At 42.9% G+C, this 25,750-nt stretch overlaps 1 protein-coding gene across 6 annotated transcripts in view; it reads left to right on the forward strand.

Annotated features, from left to right (window-relative positions):
- ANAPC7 (anaphase promoting complex subunit 7) overlaps positions 1-12,722 on the forward strand; it is a 32,948-nt gene extending 20,226 nt beyond the window's left edge. For 2 of the 6 annotated variants that reach the window (XM_060193101.1, XM_060193103.1), the window contains exons 7-11: positions 1,948-2,080; positions 3,734-3,930; positions 7,680-7,904; positions 9,531-9,681; positions 11,886-12,722. In XM_060193101.1, coding sequence (XP_060049084.1) covers positions 1,948-2,080; positions 3,734-3,930; positions 7,680-7,904; positions 9,531-9,681; positions 11,886-12,075 — 896 coding nt within the window. In that variant the 3' untranslated portion in view covers positions 12,076-12,722. The remainder of the gene's footprint in view (positions 1-1,947; positions 2,081-3,733; positions 3,931-7,679; positions 7,905-9,530; positions 9,682-11,885) is intronic. The other 4 variants (XM_060193102.1, XM_007529109.2, XM_060193104.1 and 1 more) reach the window with 4 other exon arrangements.
- Positions 12,723-25,750: the final 13,028 nt, after the last annotated feature.

Here is a 25,750-nt window from a genome sequence, read left to right on the forward strand (position 1 = left end):
CTATCTGTCTCTATCCAATAATAAATAAATAAATAAATAAATAAAATTAAAGAAAGAGACAGACACCTGTAGCATTGCTTCACAGCTTGTGAAATTTCCCCCTTGCAGGTGAAAACCAGGAGTTTGAACCTGGGTCCTTGAACATAGTGATATGTGTGCTCAACTGGGTATACCACCACCTGGCTCCCAGTCACTTTAAAAAAATTTATTTCACAAGAGAGAGGTTACAGTACTATTCCAGCATATGTAGTATGGGTGATCAAGCCTCAGGCCACATGATAAACAGTTTCAAGACTGTTTAAGTCATATGAATCAGAGCAGGAGGGGACCTTCACAAGTTTGTAGATGAGGAAATAGGTCCAACAAGTTGAGTTTTTGAAACTACTCATATTTGTGATAAAAATGGTATTTTAGAATACTAGCCTGGGGTGGGGGGGTCAGACAGTATCTCAGCGGGTTAAACACACATGGCGCAAAGCGCAAGGACTGGGGTAAGGATTCCAGTTCGAGCCCTGGCTCCCCACCTGCAGGGGAGTTGCTTCTCAGGTGGTGAAGCAGGTCTGCAGGTGTCTCTCTTTCTCTCCCCCTCTCTATCTTCCCCTCCCCTCTCCATTTCTCTCTGTCCTATTCAACAATGATGACATCAACAACAACAACAACTACAACAACAATTAAGCAAGGGCAACAAAAGGGAAAATAAATAATTAAAAAGAAGAAGAAGAAATACTAGCCTAGGGGGCCAGGCACTGACACACCAGGTTGAACATACACATTCCCTTGTATGAGGACTGGGTTCAAGCCATGGGTCCTCACCTGTGGGAGGGAAGCTTCACAAGCAGTGAAGCAGTGCTGTGAGTTTCTCTCCCTATCTCTCCCTTCCCTCTCTATCAAATCAAATAATAAAAAAGGGAAATAATGGCTGCTGAGAGTGGTAGATTTGTCATGTAGGCATCTAGCCCCAGCTATAACACTGGTAGCAAAAGAAAAAGGAAAAAAAAAAAAAAAAAAAGGAAGAAAGATTGGCTACCTACCTTAGTAGTTGGAAGCTTAGACTTGATTTGGTGTGTGGGGGTAGGGAGTGGTAAGCTGGGATTTAATTTTGACTTAATCATTTTTCTGAAAATCAGAAGGGCCAGGAAAGAATGAAGTGGTGTGATAGTAAGAGATGGGTGATAACAAGCATAGTGCCTTTTTTTCTAGAACATGAGCAAAAACAAAGGTATATATGTACGTATGTATGTGTTTTCAGTCTTAAGTGATCTGGAGTTCATAAAGAACTAGATGGTTTTCCTAGACTAGGCCAACTTTTTTCCAAAACTAACTGGTATATTAAGACTGTGCTTCTTGGAGTTGGGTGGTAGCGCAGCGGGTTAAATGCAGGTGGTGCAAAGCGCAAGGACCAGCGTAAGGATCCCGGTTCGACCCCCGGCTCCCCACCTGCAGAGGAATTGCTTCACAAGCAGTGAAGCAGGTCTGCAGGTGTCTATCTTTCTCTCCCTCCTGTCTACCTCCCCCCTCTCCATTTCTTTGTCCTATCCAACAACAATAAGAACAATAAAACAACAAGGGCAACAAAAGGGAATAAATATTTAAAAATTTAAAAGTTTGCTTCTAACTGCTTAGATGTTTTAAAGAGAACTTAAATTTGATGCCTTTTCTTGTTATGAGTTAGGATAATTGAATACCATGACACAGAATATAGGGACAAATAGTTCCTGCAAATAAAAATCTTTCAAACTGGTACTTTGAAAGCTAGGTCCTTTAACTCTGCATGCTTTTTTTTATTCTTTAATTTTTTAAGATTATATATATATATATATATATATACATATAATCATAAGAAACTGGAATGCTAGTGGGAAGAGCTCAGACACTGCAAGCTTCTGTGTGAGCTTTGATAATGGTTATGTTCCTTTATAAAAGACCACTGCTGCTTTGTTTAAAAAGCCCCTGCCTTTCTAGGAATGGATGTGTATGGCTACCTCCTGGCACGAGAAGGGCGGCTAGAGGACGTGGAGAACCTTGGATGCCGCCTTTTTAATATTTCTGATCAGCATGCAGAACCCTGGGTAGTCTCTGGGTATGTTTATAAATTCCTTTCCCCCAGCAGATTTTAGTAGATTCTTTAAGAAATCGGTTTCTCCTGAAGGTGTTTTCTTTCTTTCTTTCTTTTTTTTTCTTTTCCCTGAGAGTTATTTATTAATATCAAGAGAAAACCAGAGTAGCTCTGTGGCACTTGTGATGCCAGAAATTGAACTTGGCGTCTCATGCTTTTTTTTTTTTTTTTTCTGCGGGGCGGCGCCATCAGTCACAGCCCGGCCCAGGGGCGCCTGCCTGTCCATCTGTCCGTCCCGCCCACCTGGCCCTGGCCCGGAGACCGGCCTGGCCACGGGGCCCTGGCCAGCAAATAGGCCAGCGGCTGCTCTCCATGCAACGCCATGCCCGGCGAGACTCTGGTCTCGGCCCATCTCATGCTTTTAACATATATATGATTTTATTTATTTTGGATATAAATAGAAGTTGAGAGGGTAGAGGAGATAAAGAGATAAGAGACCTGTAGCACTGCTTCACTGCTTATAAAGCTTCCCCACTGCAGGTGAGGACCATGGATTTCTTATATGAAGTCCTGTTTTTTTCTTTTTTTTTCTTTTTAACTTTATTTTATCTGATAGGAGAAATTGAGAGGCAAAGGAGGGATAGAGAGACACCTGCAGCCCTACTTCAGCATTCAAAGTTTCCTTCCTGCAGATGGGGACCAGGGGCTTGAACCTGGGTCCTTGTGCACTGTAATGTGTGCGCTGAACCAGGTGCACCACCACCTGGGCCCCCCCCCTTTTTTTTTTTTAATTTACCAGGGCTCTACTCATCTCTGTATTATGGTGGTGTAGGGGATTGAGTCTGGGACTTTGGAGCCTCAGGCAGGAGAATCTCATTGGATAACCATTATGCTATCTACCCTTGCCCAGGACCAGGGACTTCAATATCTTTTTCTAGTAATTTTTTAGATAAAAGATGTTTGTGGGGCCAGACCTGGTAGAGCACATAAGTTATGAAATACAAAGACCTATTATATTCAAGCTCCCAGTCCTCACCTGCAGAGGGAAAGCTTCACAGGGTTGGGTTGTGAGAGGAGCAGTACTGCAGGTGTTTTCCTCTCTCTTCCCCTCCCTCCCTCTCTTTTTCTGTTTATATCAGAATAAAGGAAAGAAAAAAGGGAGTCGGGCGGTAGTGCAGTGGTTTAAGTGCACATGGCACAGAGCGCAGGGACCTTCGGAAGGATCCCGGTTCGAGCCCCCTTCTCCCCACCTGCAGGGGAGTCGCTTCACGAACGGTGAAGCAAGTCTGCAGGTGTCTATCTTTCTCTCCCCCTCTCTGTCTCCCTATCTCTCTCGATTTCTCTCTGTCCTATCCAACAACGACATCAATAATAATGGTGATAATGCTAAGGCAACAAGGGCAACAAAAGGGGGGAAAATGGCCTCCAGGAGCAGTGGATTCATGGTGTAGGCACTGAGCCCCAGCAATAACCCTGGAGGCAAGAAAAAAAATGACCACTGAGAATGGTGGAGTCATTGGGAAGGGCACCAGTTCCCAGTGATAACCTGGTGGCAGAAAAAAAAAAAAAAAAGCTGTTTGTGTGGTTTGTAATAAAGATCACGTAAAGGACATTTGAATTTTGGGTAAAGTTTCATTAGCATTTCCTCAAATAACATTTGGTTTTGTTTTTCTCCAGGTGTCATAGTTTCTATAGCAAACGATACTCTCGGGCTCTCTATTTAGGAGCTAAGGCCATTCAGCTGAATAGTAATAGTGTTCAGGCTTTGCTACTTAAGGGAGCAGCGCTAAGGAACATGGGCAGAGTTCAAGAAGCAATAATCCACTTTCGAGAGGCTATACGGCTTGCACCTTGTCGCTTAGATTGTTATGAAGGTAAGATAAAAAAATATAGTCAAAATAATATGAATCTTTAAGTGTGTTGACAAGTACTCTGGTGGGAACTTTAGACCTGCAGCTCCCAGACTTTGCTGTACATTTAGAGTCTTGGGGTGGGGGGGTTTTGTAAAAATCTTGATGCCGGGTGCTGGGTGGTGGTGGCTCAGTGGGTTAATCACACATGACTTGAAGTGCAAGGACTGGCTTAAGGACCCCGGTTCGAGGCCCCTGCTCCCTAGCTGCAGTGGGTAGCTTCACAAGGGGTGAAGTAGGTCTGCAGGTGTCTATTTTTCTCTCCCCCTCTCTCAATTCTTCCTCTTCCCTTCCTCTCTCAATTTCTCTCTTATCTAACAACAGTAAAATAACAATGATAAACAACAAGGGCAACAAAAGGGAAAAAATAGCCTCTAGGAGCAGTGGATTCATAGTGCAGGCACCGAGCCCAATCGATAACCGTGGAGACAAAAAAAAAAAAAAAAAAATCTTGATGCTAGATTACTCCAACACTGTTTAATTTATTGATTGATGAAAGGGAAGAGAGAGTAAACCAAATCATCACTCTGCCACATATGATCAGGGATCAAACTCAAGAACTCATGTTTGAGAGTCTTAATGCATTATCTATCCACTGTGCCACATCTTGGGCCATAACTCTAATAACTGTTTAAATCAGAATATATGGGGTAAGAGGATGGACATCTGCAGCCAGAGAAATGGCCCAGCTGGTAGAATTCAAGATTCAGATACTTGAGGCTCTTGATTCAAGTCTCTGCATTACATGTACCAGGGGGCTCTGGCTTCTCTCAGTGTGAAACATATATAAAATGAGATAAGCAAATGTATATTGCTCCAGTGAAATAGCTCACTTGAAAAGCTTACTGCTTTGCCATGTCCTCAACCCGGGTTTGATCTTGGACTCCAGCACATTGAAATTTTCTTTGGTGTTGTGTTTCATTCCTCCCTTTGTGAGGCCCCAAAGATAACAGGAAAATAATTTTTTTAAAAAAAGGATGGGTATCAGTAAAATAGATGCATTTATTTATTTTGCCAGATAACTACTCAACTCTGGCTTATGATAGTGCTTGGGATTGAACCTGAACCTGAGACTTTCCAAGTCTCAGGCTTAAGAATCTGTTATGTTTGTGATAGCACTATCTCCCTAGCCATTTTTCTTTTTCTTTCTTTTTTCTTTTTTTATTTTTTAAGTGACCTTTATTTATTGGGAAGAGATAGCCAGAAATTGAGAGAAAGAGAAAGATAGGGAGAAAGATAGATACCTGCAGCACTGCTTCTCCACTTGTGAAGCTTTCCCCCTGTAGGTGGGGACCGGGGGCTTGAACCAGGGTCCTTGTGCAGTGTAACATGTGCGTCCAACCAGGTGTGCCACCACCTGGCCCCCTTTCCTTTTCTTTTTTTATTGCATCAGTATTTTTTTTTTTTAATTCCAGGTAGTGCTGGTGTTCAGACAAATTTGAGAACCATTACATTAGGCTTTTTTAAAAATTTAATTTGTTTATTTAAAAAAGGAGACATTAACAAAATTGTAGTACATTAGGCTTTTAACATTCATTTAAGACTTTCACTGAATTTTTCAGTCCATGCTTTCAGAATCCACTTTTCTCATTCCATTTTTCTTGCTTTTGTATACTGTGTTGTGTGTCTCTACCCCCAGAACCCTCCACTTTTTTTTTTTTTAAGTGGCCCATGTCATATATATATATAGTTGTCCTTACCTTGGACTAGAGATAATATTTACAAGGTAATACGTATCTGTATGACAGTGTTGGTTGTGGGAACTTATCGATGCTTTGTGACCTTCAGAATGGGCACAGTCAGGGCCAAACTTTATTTTCTTAAGTAATGTTTTAAGTTCATGTGAACTGACCCTAGGAGTTCAGAGAAGCCAGGCCTGCTTCAGCAACAGTTGGTGATTCAGTCAGAGACATTAAAATAGATCTTACAAGATGCAGTTCCTCCAAAGCATATTTTTATAAGAATTTAAAAATAAACCCAGTAGTCTAGAACTGATTTTCTCTTAACAGGAAGATGAATTCAAATTTGAGAAATAAAATTTGGAAGTTGGGGTATGGAACAAATCTGCTTTTATAGCTAGATAGCTATACCCGTTATGGATTTGTCCTTAAGTCCCAGCAAACCAAGCTTTTCAGACTAAATTTATGATCCTAAAATAAACTCCCTAGCTTCCCAGATGCTTTTATTACACTAAGTTCATTGTAATATGTGCTTGTTTCAAGGAGCCCAGGAATGCAGCTGAATAACTCCATAACCACAGTGCTTAGGTACAAGGATGGTTAGGTTGGGGGCAGAAGATGCTTCCCAGTTGGCCATTACAGGCTATCTTCACTCAAGCTGCTCTTTGGAGATTTGGATCAGGGTGACTCTGCTTAGTCTGTCTGGTATTTTTTGCAGCCTCCAGAGGGACTTCTTTACTGATGGAGAGCCTGGACTAATGAAATACTTCCTTCTAAGTTCCAGTGAGGCTTTGGCAGGGAAGTAAAGCAGTTAGTTAATGGTTGCAAAGGAGCATATCCCTGGACCAGCACATTGCCCTTAAGAGTTAGGTAATTTTGGGAGTTGGGAGGTGGTGCAGCAGGTTAAGCACACTTGGTGTGAAGCATAAGGACTGGCATAAGGATCCCAGTTCGAGCCCCCATCTCCCCACCTGTAGGGGAGTTGCTTCACAGGCGGTAAAGCAGGTCTGCAGGTGTCTATCTTTCTCTCCCCCTCTCTGTCTTCCCCTCCTCTTTCCATTTCTATCTGTCCTATCCAGCAATGACATCAGTAACAACAATAATAATTACGACAATAAAACAAGGGCAACAAAAGGGGAATAAATAAATATATATATTTTTTAAAAGAGGTAATTTCTAGTTAAGTAACCATAGTGTGTGGTAGAAAGTGCACAAATGTTATAAATGCTGTTAGGGAGGCGGAGTATGCAGAGAAAATCTGCTAACGATTGTGTGGGTTTGGGGTTTAAGCTGTTTCTCTGTTTTGATGAGTTCTTTGTGCCAAAAAGCACTTCCTCTGTTCTTAACTTCTTGGCATGAGAAGTTGAAAATTGACTCTACTTGAAGTGTCCCCATAGGACATCTTGTGAGTATAAAAGGAGACAAACTGCTAGTCTCAATATATTCATCTGATTGAATCAGTCCATCTGATTGAAGCACTTTGCATCAAGCTTAGAGAAACCCTTGGCAAATGCCTTTTGAGATAACTTTTCTGTTCTGAAATGAAAGGTTTTCCTTTTCCTTGGGTTGTTTTCTTAAGTCCTTTAGTTTGTAGAACTGGACATAGATTTTGAATTGTAGGAGCTCCACTCCTGAAGCCTAGAATTAAAGATGACTGAACACATCTGGAAATTAACAGCTTGTGGAGCTGTGAGAGCTTAGGTTTTTGTTGGAAACATCTCTATTTCAACTAAGAATTAGTATCACGTTTGTTCTCTCAACAACTGAGCCTGCTTTGGGTTACTTTTGCATGTTTGTTTCCTTCAACTAACTGAAGAAGGTGCCTTTGCAATGCAGGCTTTTTCCACATTCATCAAATATTTGGAGAAAGAACACTTAGCTATTCTATCGACATATCCTTTAGTCTAATCTCACCATCAAAGTTTTCCCCTTGTGTACCCTTTTTCTGAAACTGAAGGTTTGTGATTTGAAAGGCTATCAGAATGGAAGTGTTACTTGGAATGGTAATGTAGTTGAACTTTTTTTTTCCCCCAGGTCTCATTGAATGTTACTTGGCCTCCAACAGCATTCGTGAAGCAATGGTAATGGCTAACAATGTTTACAAAACTCTAGGAGCAAATGCACAGACCCTTACTCTGTTGGCTACTGTTTGTCTGGAAGACCCAGTGACACAAGAGAAAGCTAAAACTTTATTAGATAAAGCCTTGACTCAAAGGCCTGATTACATTAAAGCTGTGGTGAAAAAAGCTGAACTGCTTAGTAAGTGTCTGATTTACTTCCCTTTACATAAACCTGATCTTAGTGGAGCTGTATCTAACTTCAGCTAATTACAACTAACCAGATAGATGTGTTCCTTTTGTAGTAAATCTGAGTCCACTGGAATTGGTATGTATTTAGCATAAACAAATGTATCTGGCTTAAACCTGCTTGGATTGGTTCAAGCCAACTACACTCAGTGAATAATAATCTTTTTAGCTCATTTTGATCTAGTTTTAGTTGTCCTGAACTAGTCTGAATTGCTTTGACTTTTCTTGGTGCATTCTCTTAAAACTACCCTTTTTAGCTTTTATTTTGTAGTTTCACTTGTGGGAAACTTAGATTTGGGTATTTTGACTTTTTTTTTGTCCAGAGCACTGCCCAGCTCTGGCTTACGGTGGTACAGGGGACTGAACATGGGACTATTAAACCTCAAGCATGAGTCTGTTTGCATAACCATTATGCTATCTACCCCCCCCTCACCTAGGCATTTTAACTTTTTATTTAACTTTTGTTTTTATATAACTTTTTTGTTTTATATAACTTTTGTTTTTTTAATTAGCAGGGTGGGGCCATGGGCACCCAGTGTGGTATACCCAGTAGAAGCACACAAATGACAGTGCTCAAGGACCCTGGTCTACAACTATAAGGGGAAGTTTCTGTGGTCCAGGAGGTGGTGTAGTGAAGTGTTGGACTCTCAAGCATGAGGTCCTGAGTTCTATCCCAGGCAACACATGTACCAGAGTGATGTCTAATTTTCTTTCTTTCTCTCTCCCTCCCTCCCTCCTTCCCTCTTTCTTTCTCTCTCTCTCCCTCTTCCCCTTTCTCCCCCATCTCTCCCTCCCCCTTCCTAGCCTTCTCATTAATAAATAAATTTTTAAAAATGAGGGGTAGCTTCATGAGTGGTGAAGTAGTGCTGCAGGTGTCTCTTTCCCTCTCTGCCTCTCTGTCAATACTCAAATATCTGTGTATATATATATTAATTAGGAAGGGGCAGAAGAGGGCTGGGTGGTGGTGCACCTGGTTGAGTGCATGTTACTATGCATAAGGACCCAGGTTCGAGCCCCTGAACCCACCTGCAGGGGAAAAGCTTTGCAAGCGGTGAAGCAGTGCTGCAGGTATCTCTCTGTCTCCCTCTCTATCACCCTTCCCTTTTGATTTCTGGCTATGTCTATCCAATAAATAAATAAAAATAATTAAAAATAATATATATATATGTATATATATAAAGAATTTCCTTTTAAAAAAAAAAGGGAAAGAAGACACCTCAACCAGTAGGGTGTATATTTACAGGGGCCCCACATCACATGGAGGCGTCATACACAGAGTGGTGGAACTGTACATGCATGAGGCCATGGTGCAGACACACACACATGAACGCACACACAATTGAGAACTCAAACTACAGATTTCCTGATTGGATAGGAGTTCAGATGAGTTTTTCACTTCTTGCTGCACAACATTCTCTTGAGGACATCTACAAGTAGTAGATCATCACTATTGAGAATTTGTGTATATAACTTGATACAGTAGTATTTTTAGACGAGAAGGCACAGTAGTTTGGCTGTAGATGATAGGGTAATATTTTCAAATGTGTAAGTAGAAAAATGAAAGTATTTTTCTTTTTAGGTAGAGAACAGAAATATGAAGATGGAATTGCTTTGCTGAGGAATGCACTAGCTAACCAGAGTGACTGTGTCCTGCATCGGATCTTAGGTGATTTCCTTGTAGCTGTCAATGAGTATCAGGAAGCAATGGACCAGTATAGTATAGCACTAAGGTAGGCATCTAGCTTCCCATGGCGGGAGGTAGTGAGGGGTAAAGGAAGCAGGGGCTCTGGAACACACACATACACACACACACACACACACACACACACACACACACACACACACTTGTGCTCATGGTTGAAATCAGTATTAGTAGTGAAAGTTATTTGTGAATTCATTACTTAATTTTTTCCTTGAAGTTTATTGACATTAAAGAACTGTTTGACTCACAGACTATACAAAACAACTATAACATGTTTTTCTTTTGTATGTGTGTGTGTGTACATCATCTTTCTGTCCATGCCAACATATACACATATTTTTAGGGTTATATATGTAGTATATGTTTTTTTGAAATATTTATTTTATTATTATTTATTTATTCCCTTTTGTTGCCCTTGTTGTTTTATTGTTGTAGTTATTATTGTCATCATTGTTGGATAGGACAGAGAGAAATGGAGAGAGGAGGGGGAAGACAGACAGGGAGAGAAAGACACCTGCAGACCTGCTTCACTGCTTGTGAAGCAACTCCCCTGCAGGTGGGGAGCAGGGCTTGAACCGGGATCCTTAGGCAGGTCCTTGTGCTTTGCGCCACGTGTGCTTAACCCGCTGCGCTACAGCCTGAATCCCTGTAGTATATGTTTTATATTCTGCCTTTTCAAATCAAAGCACTTTAAGTACTTTCCCATGTTTCTGTCTACTGTAGTGATTAAGAACTTCAGCTCTAAAATTTGAATATTACTGCCTGTTATCTTCGGCAAGTTGCTAAGAGATTTTTGTCTATATCCATATAATTAGGTACTAAATGATGAAATGAGGATTAAATTATTATTCCATGTAAACTTCTTAGTACTGTGCCTTGTATATAGTAAATATTAAATAGTGGCTCTCTTACTGTCTGGTACAGAAGTGGTTTCTTTGAAGGTTGTCTGTGTGTAAGATTATTATGAAAGCCTCTTTAAGTAAGTAAGTTGATATTCATTTACATGTTAAGCAGTTGAGTAACTCTCATGAGCCTGGCATCTCAGTAACCACTGGGGGTGCTATGATTTTGGGAACTCTCAGTTTCAGACTTGAAACATGCTAAGTGCTTACATAGCAGTCTCCAGAAGGCAAGGCAAGGTGGGAGGGCCAGAGGGTAGGAGCTTGGGTGTGGGTGAGAGCTGTATGGAAGGTTTCAGATGTTACAAATCAATGTACAGCTACATAATTAGGAATAGAATTCCAAAATAGGCTTTACCTGTGTTTTGGAAACCCACAAACAAATGAGAAAATAACAGACTTATTAAAGGTGGGACTTCCTAGAGGTCGGACTCTTCTGGTCTATGTGGGAGTCCAAAAGCAAGAGTAAAGATTGCTTAGGAGCCAAATAAATAAATGCTCTAGATCCTCTGAACTGTGGTATAGACACATGGGTGACTTTCAGCGTTGGACGTCTTCGGGGTCAGGTCTAGTCTAGGAGTTATAAATTGGTCTCATGATGTTTTGGTTGAATGCTGAAATGCTAGTGTGTTTGGCTGTATCATAAGAACATGGATCAGTTTTATTCAGAGTGTGATTTTTTTTTTTTGTCTTTATCCTATAGATTGAAAACCCAACACTTAGATTATATTTGAAATTTTCTAATAGTGGATGTTCACTCCTTTTCATTTGTGTTGTGCTCATTTGTGTCTAGTAGCTTCTAGCAGATTGCTAGGGTACTAAATATGAAAAGGTATGAGAAGTACATGGAGAGGGCTCAGGTGGTGGTATACTCGGCTGAGTACACGTGTTACCATGTGTAAGGACCCAGGTTCAAGCCACCAATTCCCATCTGCAGGGGGTATGCTTCATGAGCAGTAAAGCAAGTACTACAGGTGTCTGTCTCTCTCTATCCCCCTCAATTTCTCTGTCCTATCAAATAAAAGAAAAAATGGCCACCAGGAGTGGTAGATTCATAGTGCTGGGACCAAGCCCCAATGGTAATTTCTAGTGGCAATAAAAAAAAAAAAAGGAAAAAAAACTTGAATTCTAAAAATTAGGAGAAGATATTTTACTTCTAGCAGTGGAATTCCTCAACCAACCTATGGACACAGAGGGGTTTGGCGAGGCCGGGGCATTAGCAGTGTCTCTGTGACTGGGTTGTCGTTTCACTGCCTCACCAGAGAGATGACACATCAGCCATCAAGAAGCAAATCAGAGATTCAGGCCTCTCCTTTGTTTTGTTGTCCCCTAGTTTGGACCCCAATGACCAGAAGTCTCTAGAGGGGATGCAGAAGATGGAGAAGGAGGAGAGTCCTACGGATGCCACTCAGGAGGAGGATGTGGACGACATGGAAGGGAGTGGGGAAGAAGGGGACCTGGAGGGCAGCGACAGTGAGGCGGCCCAGTGGGCTGACCAGGAGCAGTGGTTCGGCATGCAGTGAGGCAGGCGCAGCTCCGTGGCCACACTGGCCTGCCCTGTTCTGAGTACTCCTGTGGACTGAAGGAACCGTAGGAGCCTGCTCACTGGGAGGACAGTGATTCAGCATGTGATTGCAGCAGGGCTTTCTACTCTTTTTAGTAGTGAGTTCATTTTTTTAAAACTGAGCTTGACCAGCCTTCCATATATCTCCATCGTCCCCTGCTCCACGCAGACACCCTGGGAGACCTGCAGACACATTAGTGCTTCTGGGACAGTGTTTTTGCTTTGTGTCTATATATAACTGATTTCTAAACCTTAAAGCTTGAGGAATAGACTTGTTTGTTTGTTTGTTTGTGGATGGATTTAAAGGAGTGATCTACCACCCAGAGGGAAAGTGTTGCCTCTCAAGTCGGACAGCAGTACAGGCCAGCCATTTCAGAGAAGGCTTCCTGTTTTTAGGAACCTTGTCCGGGCCTGTTCAAACTTCCCATGTATCTTTGCTTCCTTCTGCACTGTTAGTAATGCCTTAAGGTGACACTTGCTATTTTGCAGAATGATTTTCCTAATTGCTAATCTGGTAACTTGCCTTTGAGCCTGAGCTGGATATGAGAAACAGGTAGAGCATGAACAGGTGCACTTGGGGGTAATTAATAAAACTTGCACAGTGAAGTGGTGTGGAGTTGATTAGAATGGAAACCCTTGATAAATTCTTACCTTTTTTTTGACTCTTATTCATAATGCACTGATTCAACGCCAGAATTATTTGCCATAAATAGACTATTTTTTTTCCTTTTTTTCTCCACAGTTTTTGGAGCCTGGAGGATTGGGAACCACAAATAAGGCTTAGCTGATTCCTCCACTTACATTTTCAGTTGGTAAATTCCCAAAGGAAAGTGAATAAATTTTAGATTGATTCTGCCTGGCTCAATAAGGGGCACTGAGGTTGGGACTGTTTATCCACTTTACCTACCTCCTTTTCCTTCCTCCTTTTTATTTTATTTATTTTTCTATTTTCTTCTCCTCTCTCTCCCTCCCTTTCTTCCTAGACTTATCAATTAACGAAGAGGAGAGAAAACCAGAGTATCACTCTGGCACGTAAAATGGCAGAAATCAAAATGAAGACCTCATGCTTGCAGGTCAAGAGCCTTAGCTACTGTGCCACCTCCCAGGCTGCTTTTATTCCTTTCTTTCTTCCTTCTTATTTTTTTTTCTCTTACACAGTTAACTTTGGAGGAGTGATCCAGATAGTTCCGAATGCTGATTAATTTCAAAGTTGGTACAAAAATGTGAATTTGATGCAATTAGAACATCCTACCCTAAAATGTAAAAACAATGGAGCTATATAGTAGTTGTGTTTTAATGTTTGTAACTTCAACTTTAGATGAGCAAAAAAAATTAAGCTTAAAGTGCCTATCAAAGCCTGGACAACATCATTTGGGACTGTTTCCAAAGAACCTTGCCTGCATTTTGTTGAAGTAAGTGAATAGGCAGCCTGAGGAAAATACTGCTCATTGACCTTAGTACTCACTCCAAGTGCCACCTCTGGTGCTTCCTCCTCAGCTTTCACCTCTTGAGTAGTGATCACCAGTCACTGTATTCAGAGAAAAGGCAAAACCTGACTTTGGATGGAGTCTTAGCCTTGAGTTTCCTGTTTTGCATATCAGGTTCTACAGTTAAGATCTCCAAAGTGTCGGCGGCCGGGTGGCAGTGCAGTGTGGGTTAAGTTCACATGACACAAAGCACAAGGACTGGCATAAAGATCTCGGTTTACCCCACCTGCAGGGGGGCTACTTCACAAGTGCTGAAGCATGGCTGCAGGTGTCTCTCTCTCCACTTCTTTGTCTTCCCCTCCTCTCCATTTCTCTGTCCTATCCAGCAACAGCAACAGCAATAATAATAAGGGCAACAAAATGGGAAAAAATGGACTCCAGGAGCAGTGAAATCCACTCAGTGCAGGCACTGAGCCCCAGCAGTATCCCTGAAGGCAAAAAAAAAAAAAAAAGATTTTTATATTTATTTACTTATTCCCTTTTGTTGCCCTTACTGTTTTTTATTGCTGTAGTTATTGTTCATGTCATTGTTGTTGGATAGGACAGAGAGAAATGGAGAGAGGAGGGGAAGACAGAGAGGGGAGAGAGAAAGATAGACACCTGCCTTATCGCTTGTGAAGTGACTTCCCTACAGGTGGGGAGCCGGGGGCTCAAACCACGATCCTTACGCCAGTCCCTACGCTTTGTGCCACGTGCGCTTAACCTGCTGCACTACCGCCCGACTCCCCCCCCCCAAAAAAAAATTCTAAACTGTCTAAAGTTGGAGGTCAAGTCCTGTGTGTGGCCATCATTTTCTTTTTTTCTTTTTAATACTATATTTTAATTTTGAGAGAGATTCAGAGAGAGAAACACCAGAGCACTGCTCAGCTCTGGCTTATGGTGGTGTGGAGGATTGACCTGGGATTTAGGAGCCTCAGCCATGAAAGTCTGTTTGCATAACCATTATGCTGTCTCCCCGCCCGACCATCCATCGTTTTCCTCCTTCCTAGGCTGGCCCTCTCAGCTCTGCTGGGAGTCCTAGGCCAGTCTGACTTGCCCCTTCCAGCAATGCCCAGACTGCATCTGTGAGACACACCCCCCTCCATCCCACCTGCTCTTCGAATATTTCCATTCAAGGGGGGTTCAGTGTGGTGCCTGAAGAAGACTGGAAGAGTTACCTGAACCTGAAGCTACATTTTTAGAACATCTAACAGGATTGAAAATACTTAATCTGCACCAAAGACTGGGAAGCATTTGGTCTGAAGAGAAGATTTCATCTGGCACTGCCGCTATCACTTGTTCTCACAACCTGATGAGTGTCTAGAGCCTCAGGGGCAAAGCTGGGCTGCCCAGACCTGCGGCTATCCCACTGGCTTGCTGATTGATGAGTTTGATAAAGGATGACCTCCTGGGTGCCTTCTGGTGCCTGAAGCCACACAGTCAATATGAAGATGTTTAACTGATACTTGTCATCCCCCATTCTCTTCAGATTGTTCCCAGCATAGGTTTGGAATTAGACCCAGCTCTCTCACTCAGCTTCAGGTTAGGAACTGGGCTGTTAACCTCTGTAAACTGGGCTCCCTCATCTGCCTCTGAGCTGAGGATTGAATGAACTGTGTGAGTTTAGCATGGTGGCCATTGTGATTACCATCACCAAGGTTAATTGTCAAGCTGCCAAGCCTTTTCTGGGCAATTGGGGGGCTGGTGGTATTCCTCTGAAACTCTTGTCCTTTTCTTCATGGTGGTGGGTTTCTCAGGAAGGGTGCTGCTCCCTGCCCTCCAACTTGGTTCTTGACATTTTGCTTCTGAACTGATGGGTGGCGGGGATTTGTCAGCAGTGACCTCTGCTGGAGCCCTTCTAGTCAGAGCTACTTTGGGGATCTCAGTCTGCCTCTCAGTTCTTAGAGGTCAAAGCCAACTTTTGGTAGCTCTACATAAGTATGCTTAATGATGCTGATCCTAACCCTAGTGTCAAACCTTAATCCAAGACCTAAGGCCTGGGACCAGGGAGTCTACATGTGATACCTCCACCCTGACTTCCTGTTCTGATGCAAGTGTTCCCAGGACCAAATGTTGAAAAACCTGGGAGATGGAGTTAAGGGTCCAGTAACTGCCTGACCTCAATGGCGGCTCCACTCTGTAGTTGCCAGAAATTGGGAGCGGCTTCCAGGACCAGCTCTTCAGAGCCCATGCCCAGACCTGCTGTCCTGACCCTTAGGCTATAAGCACCACCTGCTGCACAGCTCCTGTGTTCTTTCCTGGTGACAGGCAGCGAGGCCTGACTCAACCCGCATCTCAAGAGGCCTCCAGGGAAAGCAGCCACAGCCTGGCCCCTCAGGAATCCTTGGCACTGGAGGCCTTGTTGAGGTAAGAGCCTTACTAAGGTTTTCCATTTCTTAGGAGCCTCCTTATCCCAGGGCAGCAGGAGAGGGCCCCAGTGACCAGCAGCCCTCTTGGGGTACAAAGGGCAGTCTTCAGATACCTCCAACCTGCCCTGGCTGCATCTGGACCACAGTCAACCAGGGTCAGTATGAATGAGAGTTTCCCTGACTGCTGTGGGGATGTCAGTTGTTGGCATTTCAGAGACTAGTCACTTATTTCACAGACCAGGGATATGCCAGAAGGCTGTAAGTCAGTCTCCTTAGCAGCCACTTAAAAAAAAAAAAAAAGAATTGCCTTCTCGGTACACTGCTGTGAGGATTTAAAATGATGCAAGTCCTGTGAAAAACATTCTGGCAATAATTAAAGATTGTAAGCAATTACCATATGACCCAGCAATCCCACTTAAGGGTATATATCCCAAAGTCAAACATCTCCACTACTTCATAACACTCAAGGCTGCCAGAAAAGTGAAATGTGGAGATAACAAGTGCTTTTGATGGGTGAATGGATTTAAAATAGTACTTGTGGGCAGGGGTGGATAACATAGTGGTTATGCAAAGAGACTCTCCTGCCTGAGGCTCCAAAGTCCCAGGTCCAATCCCCTGCACCACCATAAACGAGCTGAGCAGTGCTCTGGTTAAAAAAAAAAAAAAAAAAATATATATATATATATATATATATATATATATTACTTGCATGTCCTAGGAGGAAGCTCAGCTGGTAAAATGCATGCTGTAGGGAGTGGGGTGGTAGCGCAGTAGGTTAAGTGCAGGTGGCGCAAAGCGCAAGGACCAGCGTAAGGATCCAGGTTCAAGTCCCCACTCCCAACCTGCAAGTGAGTCGCTTCACAGGTGGTGAAGCGGGTCTGCAGTTGTCTTTCTCTCCCCTTTTCTGTCTTCCCCTCCTCTCTCCATTTCTCTCCGTCCTATCCAACAACAACAACAATAATAACTATAACGATGACAACAAAAGGGAATAAATATTTTTAAAAAGCTCTTTAAAAAGAACGCATGCTGTGGCATGAGTGAGAACCTGCTTTAAGTCCCTGAACACCACATGGGGTGCCTGTGCATAGGGGAAGCTTCACAAGGATTGGAGCAGTGCTGTGGTGTTCTCCTGTGTCTTGCTCTCACTGGAGATACTATTTTTTTCTTAGTGTCCATGCTTATCATTGGGGCTAGGTGCCTGCACTGCCAATCCACTGCTCCTGGAGGCTATTTTTTTCCTTCTGTTGCCCTTGTTTACTTTTTTTGTTTGTTTGTTTATTTTATTTTATTTATTTATTCCCTTTTGTTGCCCTTGTTGTTTTATTGTTGTAGTTATTATTGTTGTTGTCCTTGTTGGATAGGACAGAGAGAAATGGAGAGAGGAGGGGAAGACAGAGAGAGGAGGAGAGAAAGATAGACACCTGCAGACCTGCTTCACTGCCTGTGAAGCGACTCCCCTGCAAGTGGGGAGCCGGGGTTCAAACCGGGATCCTTATGCCGGTCCTTGTGCTTTGCGCCACCTGCGCTTAACCCACTGCGCTACAGCCTGACTCCCGTTTACTTTTTTTTTTTAAGCTTGAAGCCAGTACTATTGAATCCACTGCTCCTAATGGCCATTTTTTTCCTTTTTTTTTTTTTAATTGGATAGGATAGAAATTGAGAAAGGAGGAGGAGATGGAGAGAAGCCTGCAGACCTGCTTTGCCATTTGTGAAGCACCCCCTCTGCAAGTGGGGAGCCAGGGGCTCGAACCCATATCCTTGCACAGGTCCTTGAACTTACATACCAAACCCAATCCAAGTTTTACTTTGTGTTTTCTCTTTCTGTTCTTGTTTCTGAAATTCCACCTATGAGTGGAATCAAGGGGTAAAAATGTTAAAGCCTTCCAGGAGCATGGAACTGTGTACACTCAAAGCCTCACCAAAGCCCTGTTGGGGAAAAATGCACTGGGGGGGCCCAGTGGTGGTGCACCTAGGTAGCACTCACAGTACAGGACCCAGCTTCAAACCCCCAGTCCATACCTGCAAGGTGGAAACTTCATAATTGGTATAGTAGTGTTTCAGTGCTCTCCTCCCCTTGCTCTTTTTCTCTACCTTATTCCCCCTCCCCTCTCACAGTCTCTCAAATAAATAAAATTTAAAAAAGAGGTACGTACAATTGGAAAAAAAAAACTATGCATGTCTATTCAGTCTTTAAAAAGAAGACAGTCGGGAGTCGGGCGGTGGTGCAGCGGGCGGGGTAAATGCATGTGGCGCTAAGCTCAAGGACCGGTGTAAGGATCCCAGTTCGAGCCCCCGGCAACCCACCTGCAGTTCACAGGCGGTGAAGCAGATCTGCAGGTATCTTTCTCTCCCCCTCTCTGTCTTCCCCTCCTCTCTCCATTTCACTCTGTCCTATCCAACAACGACATCAATAACCACGACATTAACAAGGGCAACAAAAGGGAAAATAAATAAATATTTTTTAAAAACTTACAAAATTAAAAAAAAAAAGACAGTCCTGACATAGCTACAATATGGACATTATGTGAACAAAAAAAAACTTCACAAAAAATATAAATATGATTTCACTTGTTTGATTCAGCTAGAAGAATCAAATTCAGAGTCCGAGGTAGAATGGCGGTTGCCAGGAGCTGGGTAGAGAGGAGAATGCACTTAGTGTTAAATTGGGATCAAGTTTCTGTTTGGAATATTGAAAACATTTTGGAGATGGATGGCTGTAGTTGTACAACAATGTGAATGTACTTAGTATCACCAAACTTGACATTTTCAGATGGCAAACAAGACTTTAAAAAGCCAAATAGTGGGCTGGGGAGATACTGTAATGGTTATGAAAATAGATTTTCATGCCTAAGTCTGTTTGACCGCAGGTACCACTATAAAGCAGAGCTGAGCAATGCTCTGGAAAAACAAAAAGTTAAATTTTTTCCCTTTGTGGCTAGGGCTTCACTGGGGCTACATACCTGCTTGATTCTACTGGTCCTGGCAGAATTTATTTTATTTTATTATTTTTTTAAACTTTTTAAAATCTATTTATTTATTAATGAGAAATATAGGAGGAGAGAGAAAGAACCAGATATCACACTGGTATATGTTCTGCCGGGGATTGAACTCAGGACCTCATGCTTGAGAATCCAGTGCTTTTCCACTGTGCCACCTCCCAGACCACAGAATTTTATTTTTTATATGGTGAAATGCAAAGGGGGATGGGGGCCTGAGTGGTGGCGCACCTGGTTGAGCACACGTCACAATGTGCAAGGACCAGGGTTTCAACCCCCAGTCCCCACCTCCAGGAGGAAACGGTAAAGCAGGGCTGCAGGTCTCTCTCCCTCTCTCTCTCCCTCCTTGATTTCTGGCTGCCTCTATTCAATAAATAATTATATATAAAAAAAATTTAGGGTGGGGTAGATAACATATTGGTTATGCAAAGAGACTCTCTAAGGCTCCAAAGTCCCAAGTTCAATTCCCCACACAACCGTAAGTCAGAATTGACCAGTGCTCTGGTAAAAAAAAATAAATAAAATGAAAGAAAAGCAGAGGGGGAGAAATAGGTGGAGAGAACCACAACCTCGATTTACCACTCATGAAACTCCCTTCACACATACACACATGATATTCCCATGTGGTGACCAGGGGCTTGAATCCAGGTCCTCTTGCATGCTAAAATATGTGTTCTATCATGTGAGCCATCTCCTGGCCCCAATTCTGAGCTTTTTTTTTTTTTTTTTTTAATTTTATTATCTTTATTTGCTTATTGGGTAGAGACAGCCAGAAATTGAGAAAGAAGGGGGAGATAGGGAGAGGAACAGAGACACCTACAGCCCTTCACCACTTGTGAAGCTTTCCCCCTGCAGGGGGGTGGGGGGGGCACAGAGGCTTGAACCTGGGTTCTTGTACATTGTAACGTGTGATCAACCAGGTGTGCCACTGCCTGGCCCCGAACTTTTTCTTTTTTGCTACCAGGATTATAGCTGAGGCTCATTTGCCTGCCTTCATGATGACTCCACTGTTCCCAGCGGCATTCTTTCTGTCTCTCATCTCTCTCTCTCTCTCTCTTGTCTCTTCCTGCCCCCCAATAGAAACAGAGGTAAGGAAGGAGGGAGAGAGAAGGCGAGATACCCATAGTGCTGCTCCAATGCTCATGGAGTTGCCCCCATGCAGGTGGGTTTGAGCTCAGTTCTCTACAGTAGTAATGTTTAACCGGGTGTAACACCAGTTTTGACCTTTTTGCTAATGGCATGTATATGAAAAATTAGACTTAAATGGTCATGCTATATATACACACACACAAATTTCTGCCAGTCTGTGTGCTCTTCATTTGATTCACAGAATCATGTTCTGCAGATGGAATACTTTTGGTAACCCTTCTGTGATTGGTGGATACTTATTTCCAGTTTTGTACATAATTATCACAATCTGCACTGTCACAAACATTTTGGCACAGTATTCCAAAGACAAGCAGAGGTCAAATTCTTGTGGAATTTCTGGACCTCAGTGTGTGCATTTCCAGCTTTGAGGGAGGCTGTCAGATTTCTCTTCAGCTTTTGTCTGGAGATTGTCTCCAATGCCAGCACCAAGTGTCTTAAATGTGATACTTTATTTTGATTGACTTCTACTGCTACTTCTTAAGTGTTCATCTAAGCCAGTCTTCTGTTGTTATAACCCAGGTTCACCCCTAAGATGTGGGTGAACCTCTTACCATTTTATAGATGAGCAAACTGAATCTGATAAACCTGTTAGTTTTCTTCATATGTCCAGGGTGAGCTTTAGAATGGGGTTAAGTGTGATCTTGACAGTTCTACAGATGGTGGAGCAAATGGAGGTTGTTGAGACAGCTCATTGGGTGATGGGCTGCGTGTCCATGTGCATGACCAGGTTTGAGCCTGGCCCCTGCTGCATTGAAAGAAACATTGATGCTCTGGTCTCAGCCTCTGTCTCTCTACCTCTATCTAAAGAGAAAAACCCATACATACATTGGCCTCCGTAAGCACACCTCATTATCTGTCTGGGGTCCTCAGTCCTTCTGGGTGTGGGCTGCCTGCTAAACCCAGCCCCACCACATCACAGCTTTGATTGGCCACTTAAATCTTCGAGTGTCTGTCTCTTCATAAGTAACACTGTAGAGAACCTCTTTGTGCTCAAAACTTTGACCTTTTTTGGGTAAATTTCCAGGAGTGGATCTCAGAGTGAAAGGGAATAATGATCTTTAAAGAGGCTGGGCTGTAAGTCTGAGTAGTAAGCTGAGTAGTATTCTGTCTGTTACTGCAGGCAGTTCTCAGGCTCTCTATGCCTCCTTGTTCCTTTAGAACTATAGACCTTAGAGAGTTGGACTTTTAGCAAGAGCATGAAAATCTTAGTGCTCAAAGCCTGGGGCTGGGCATGTGGGAGGGGAGCAACTTCCCAGAGCTAAACCTTCATCTTTTGGGGGTCAACATCCCTGTGGACACTACTCTTTGATCCAGATGCTAGGCCCCATTTTTCCCCCTCCTGTGAGATTTCACACCCAACTCCACTGATTCTGGTGGACAGTTTCCCCACCCCCTTTTAAAAAAAAATTTTTTTTCTTATATTTGATAGGACAGAGAAAAATTGAGAGGGGAGGGGATGATAGGGAAAGAGACCTGCAATATTGCTTCACTGCTTGGGAGGCTTCCCTCTCTCTTGCTGGTGGAGATCAGTGGCTTGAACCTGGGTCTTTGAGTATACTCAACCAAGTGCACCACCACCTGGCCCATTTTTCCCTCTTAATTTCAAGAAGAAAGGGAGCTCAGCAGAAATGGGAGACAGTACAATACTGCTCCCTTTTCAGTGCCATTTGTGGTGTTGCCATGTGGTGCCAGGGCTTCAAACCTGAGGCTTTGAGCATGGTAAAAGTGTGTGCTCCACCAGGTAAGCTATCTTTTGGCCCCCATTGTTTTATTAGTTTATTTTTGCCACCACAATTAGAGCTGACCCCCAGTTTTTTAATATTTGGACTATCTTTCACTTGTGTGATCTCATTTCACTTGACCCACTGGCCCATTTCATTTCTCAGTCCCCCAGAATAGTGAAGATTTTGTCTGGGAATTGAGTGGGGAAGTTAATTAGCAGACAGATCTGCCTTGGCACCACAGTAGCTGAGTAGTATTCTGGCAAAAAAAAAAAAAAACAACCAAAAAACACGACTCCCCAATTGCAAGGGAGTTGCTTCACTAACTGTGAAGCAGGTCTGCAGGTGTCTGTCTTTCTCTCTTCTCTCTGTCTTCCCCTCCTCTCTTTATTTCTCTCTGTCCTATCCAACAACAGCAGCAATAACAAGGGCAACAAAATGGGGAAAAAATGCCCTCCAGGAGAGTGGATTCATGGTATAGGCACCAAGCCCCAGTGATAACCCTGGAGGCAAAAAAAAAAAAAAAAAAAAACAGACCAAAGCCCCATCTTAAACAGACTGAAAGGGACTTATCACCAGCATTGAACTTATCACCAGATCTGTCCTTGCTCATGCCATTTGTTGCTGCTGCTCTAATGAATCTGACTGTGATGGAAGGGACAGTGATGGTGCCTGTTCACAAACCCCCATCTGGAGCTTCATCTGCATGGTAGGCCATGTTGACCTATCTTAGGAGAGATCAAGGAGAGTCTTAGAGGGAGTTGCAGCTTTATAGAGACCCCTCGGCAGGTCGAGGAGAGCAGCCTCCCTTCCAGAAGAGTTATAGGGTGCCAAGGCCCGGAACTGCCCAGTGACTGGATAAGTATGTGATATTATTATTACTATTATTAATTACCACCACCACCACTACTACTATTATTATATAGCGGGGGTTTGTACCAGTGTGATCTCATCACTCCAGATCTATTTTTCCATTCAGATAAAAGGACAGAGAGACAAGTGAGAAAGAGATAGACCACAGCACTTGAACTTGCTCTAGTGCAATAGCACCTCCCTCCCTCCCCCCCCCTTTTTTTTACTAGCACATTATTAAGCTCTGGCTTATGATGGCTCCTGCAATTGAACCTGGGACCTCAGTCTTAGGCATGGAAGACCTCTTGCTGTATCACTGTACTGTCCCTGGCCTGCTGTCCCTAGCACCTCTCATGTGGTGCTGTGGCTCAAACTTGGGTCATGGGTATTGAAGGCCCATGCCCTACCTGGTGAGCCATCTCTCTAGTCCTATGTTTTATTTATTTAAAAATCTAAATTTTATAAGCTACAACATACATATAGAAATATATATTTAAGGGAGTTGGGTGGTGGTGCATCGGGTTAAGTGCACGTGTCGCAAAGCACAAGGACCAGCATAAGGATCCCGGTTCAAGCTTCCGGCTCCCCACCTGCAGGGGAGTCGCTTCACAGGTGGTGAAGCAGGTCTGCAGGTGTCTATCTTTTTTTTTTTTTGTATTTACTTTTTTTTTTTTAATTTAAGAAAGGATTAATTAACAAAACCATAGGGTAGGAGGGGTACAACTCCACACAATTCCCACCACCCAATCTCCATATACCACCCCCTCCCCAGTAGCTTTCCCATTCTCTATCCCTCTGGGAGCATGGACCCAGGGTCATTGTGGGTTGCAGAAGGTAGAACGTCTGGCTTCTGTAATTGCTTCCCCGCTGAACATGGGCGTTGACTGGTCGGTCCATACTCCCAGTCTGTCTCTCTCTTTCCCTAGTAGGGTGGGTCTCTGGGGAAGCTGAGCTCCAGGACACATTGGTGGGGTCTTCAATCCAGGGAAGTCTGGCTGGTATCCTGATGACACCTGGAACCTGGTGACTGAAAAGAGAGTTAACATACAAAGCCAAACAAATTGTTGAGCAATCATGGACCCAAAGCTTGCAAAAGTGGAGAGGAAGTGTTAGGGAGGTACTCACTGCAAACTCTAGTATACTTCTGCTTTCTTACTTTGGTGCCATACTCCAAACTCAGTCAATTTCTGCTTTGCGTTTCTACTTCTTTTTTTTTTTACATGCATAACATTCCCCAGATTCCCGTTTAACAATACAACCCCCACTATTTCATTCATCATTTTTCATGGACCTGTATTCTCCCCACCCACCCACCCACCCACCCCCGAGTCTTTTACTTTGGTGTAATACTCCAATTCCATTTCGGGTTCGACTTGTGTTTTCTTTTCTAATCTTGTTTTTCAACTTCGGCCTGAGAGTGAGATCATCCCGTATTCATCCTTCTGTTTCTGACTTATTTCACTCAACATGACTTTTTCAAGGTCCATCCAAGATCGGCTGAAAACGGTGAAGTCACCATTTTTTACAGCTGAGTAGTATTCCATTGTGTATATCTAGCACAACTTGCTCAGCCACTCGTCTGTTGTTGGACACCTGGGTTGCTTCCAGGTTTTGGCTATTACAAATTGTGCTGCCAAGAACATATGTGTACACAGATCTTTTTGGATGGATGTGTTGGGTTCCTTAGGTGCAGGTGTCTATCTTTAACTCTCCCTCTCTGTCTTCCCCTCCTCTCTCCATTTCTCTCTGTTCTGTCCAACAACGACTACATCAGAAATAACTACAGCAATAAAACAACAAGGGCAACAAAAAAGGGAATAAAGAAATATTAATAAAAAATCTTTAAAAATATATATATATTTAAGTAATCACAGACAAAACATACTTACATTCCACCTAGGGTAAGAAATGGAATATTTCCACAATTCTGGAAGCACCTTACTGCCTTGTGCATTCCCTCCCTTGTGTGCTCAAGCCTGACCGCCGCTCACTCTCACCTTGCCTTTCACTATCCACAACCTCTGCTAGGGGTAACAGCTAGTCTGAATTCTGTTTTAATGCTTTGTTTTCTTTTCTTTCTTTTTTTTTTTGCTTTGTTTTCTTTAAATTTTTTTTTTTTTTTTTTAGTTAGGGGAAGAGAGAAAGAACCAGAGCATTGCTTTGGCACATGCAGTGCCAGGGATTGAACCTCATGCTTGAGAGTCCAACAACTTTTATCTATTGTGCCACCACCTGGGCTGTATGTCACCTCTCTTTTACTAGAGCACTGGTAAAAATTAACCATTATGCTATCTCCCCTGCCCTTAACTAAGTCTGTTTTTATTTTATTTATTTTAATTTTTTAGTATTTATCTATTTCCCCTTTTGTTGCCCTTGTTTTTTTATTGTTGTAGTTATTGGTGGTGCAGTGGATAAAAGCATTGAGCTCTCAAGCATGAAGTCCTGAGTTCAATTTCTGGCATCACCTGTGCCAGAGTGATGTTTTAGTTCTACCTCAATAGATCTTTTTAAAAAAAGAAGTTGACTCAGGCAGGAGGGATAGCATATCTTTGCACCACCATAAGCCAGAACTGAGCAGTGCTCTGGTAAAAGAGAGTTGACACAGGACTGCCAAAAAAATGTAACATTTTAAAATAAAATTTGTATGTTAGAATATATTTTTTAAATATTTTATTTATTTATTCCCTTTTGCTGCCCTTGTTGTTTTATTGTTGTAGTTATTATTGTTGTCATCGTTGTTGGATAGGGTAGAGAGACCTGGAGAGAGGAGGGGGAGAGAAAGATAGGCGGGAGTCGGGCGGTAGCGCAGCGGGTTAAGCGCAGGTGGCGCAAAGCACAAGGTCGGCATAAGGATCCCGGTTCGAGCTCCCCGGCTCCCCACCTGCAGGGGAGTTGCTTCACAAGCATTGAAGCAGGTCTGCAGGTGTCTGTCTTTCTCTGCCTCTCTCTGTCTTCCCCTCCTCTCTCCATTTCTCTCTGTCCTATCTAACAACGACAACATCAATAACAATAATAACTACAACAACGAAAAACAAGGACAACAAAAGAGAAAATAAATAAATAAAAAGAAAGATAGACACC

This window comes from Erinaceus europaeus, chromosome 6, assembly GCF_950295315.1.
Source record: "Erinaceus europaeus chromosome 6, mEriEur2.1, whole genome shotgun sequence".
Taxonomy (NCBI): Eukaryota; Metazoa; Chordata; class Mammalia; order Eulipotyphla; family Erinaceidae; genus Erinaceus; species Erinaceus europaeus.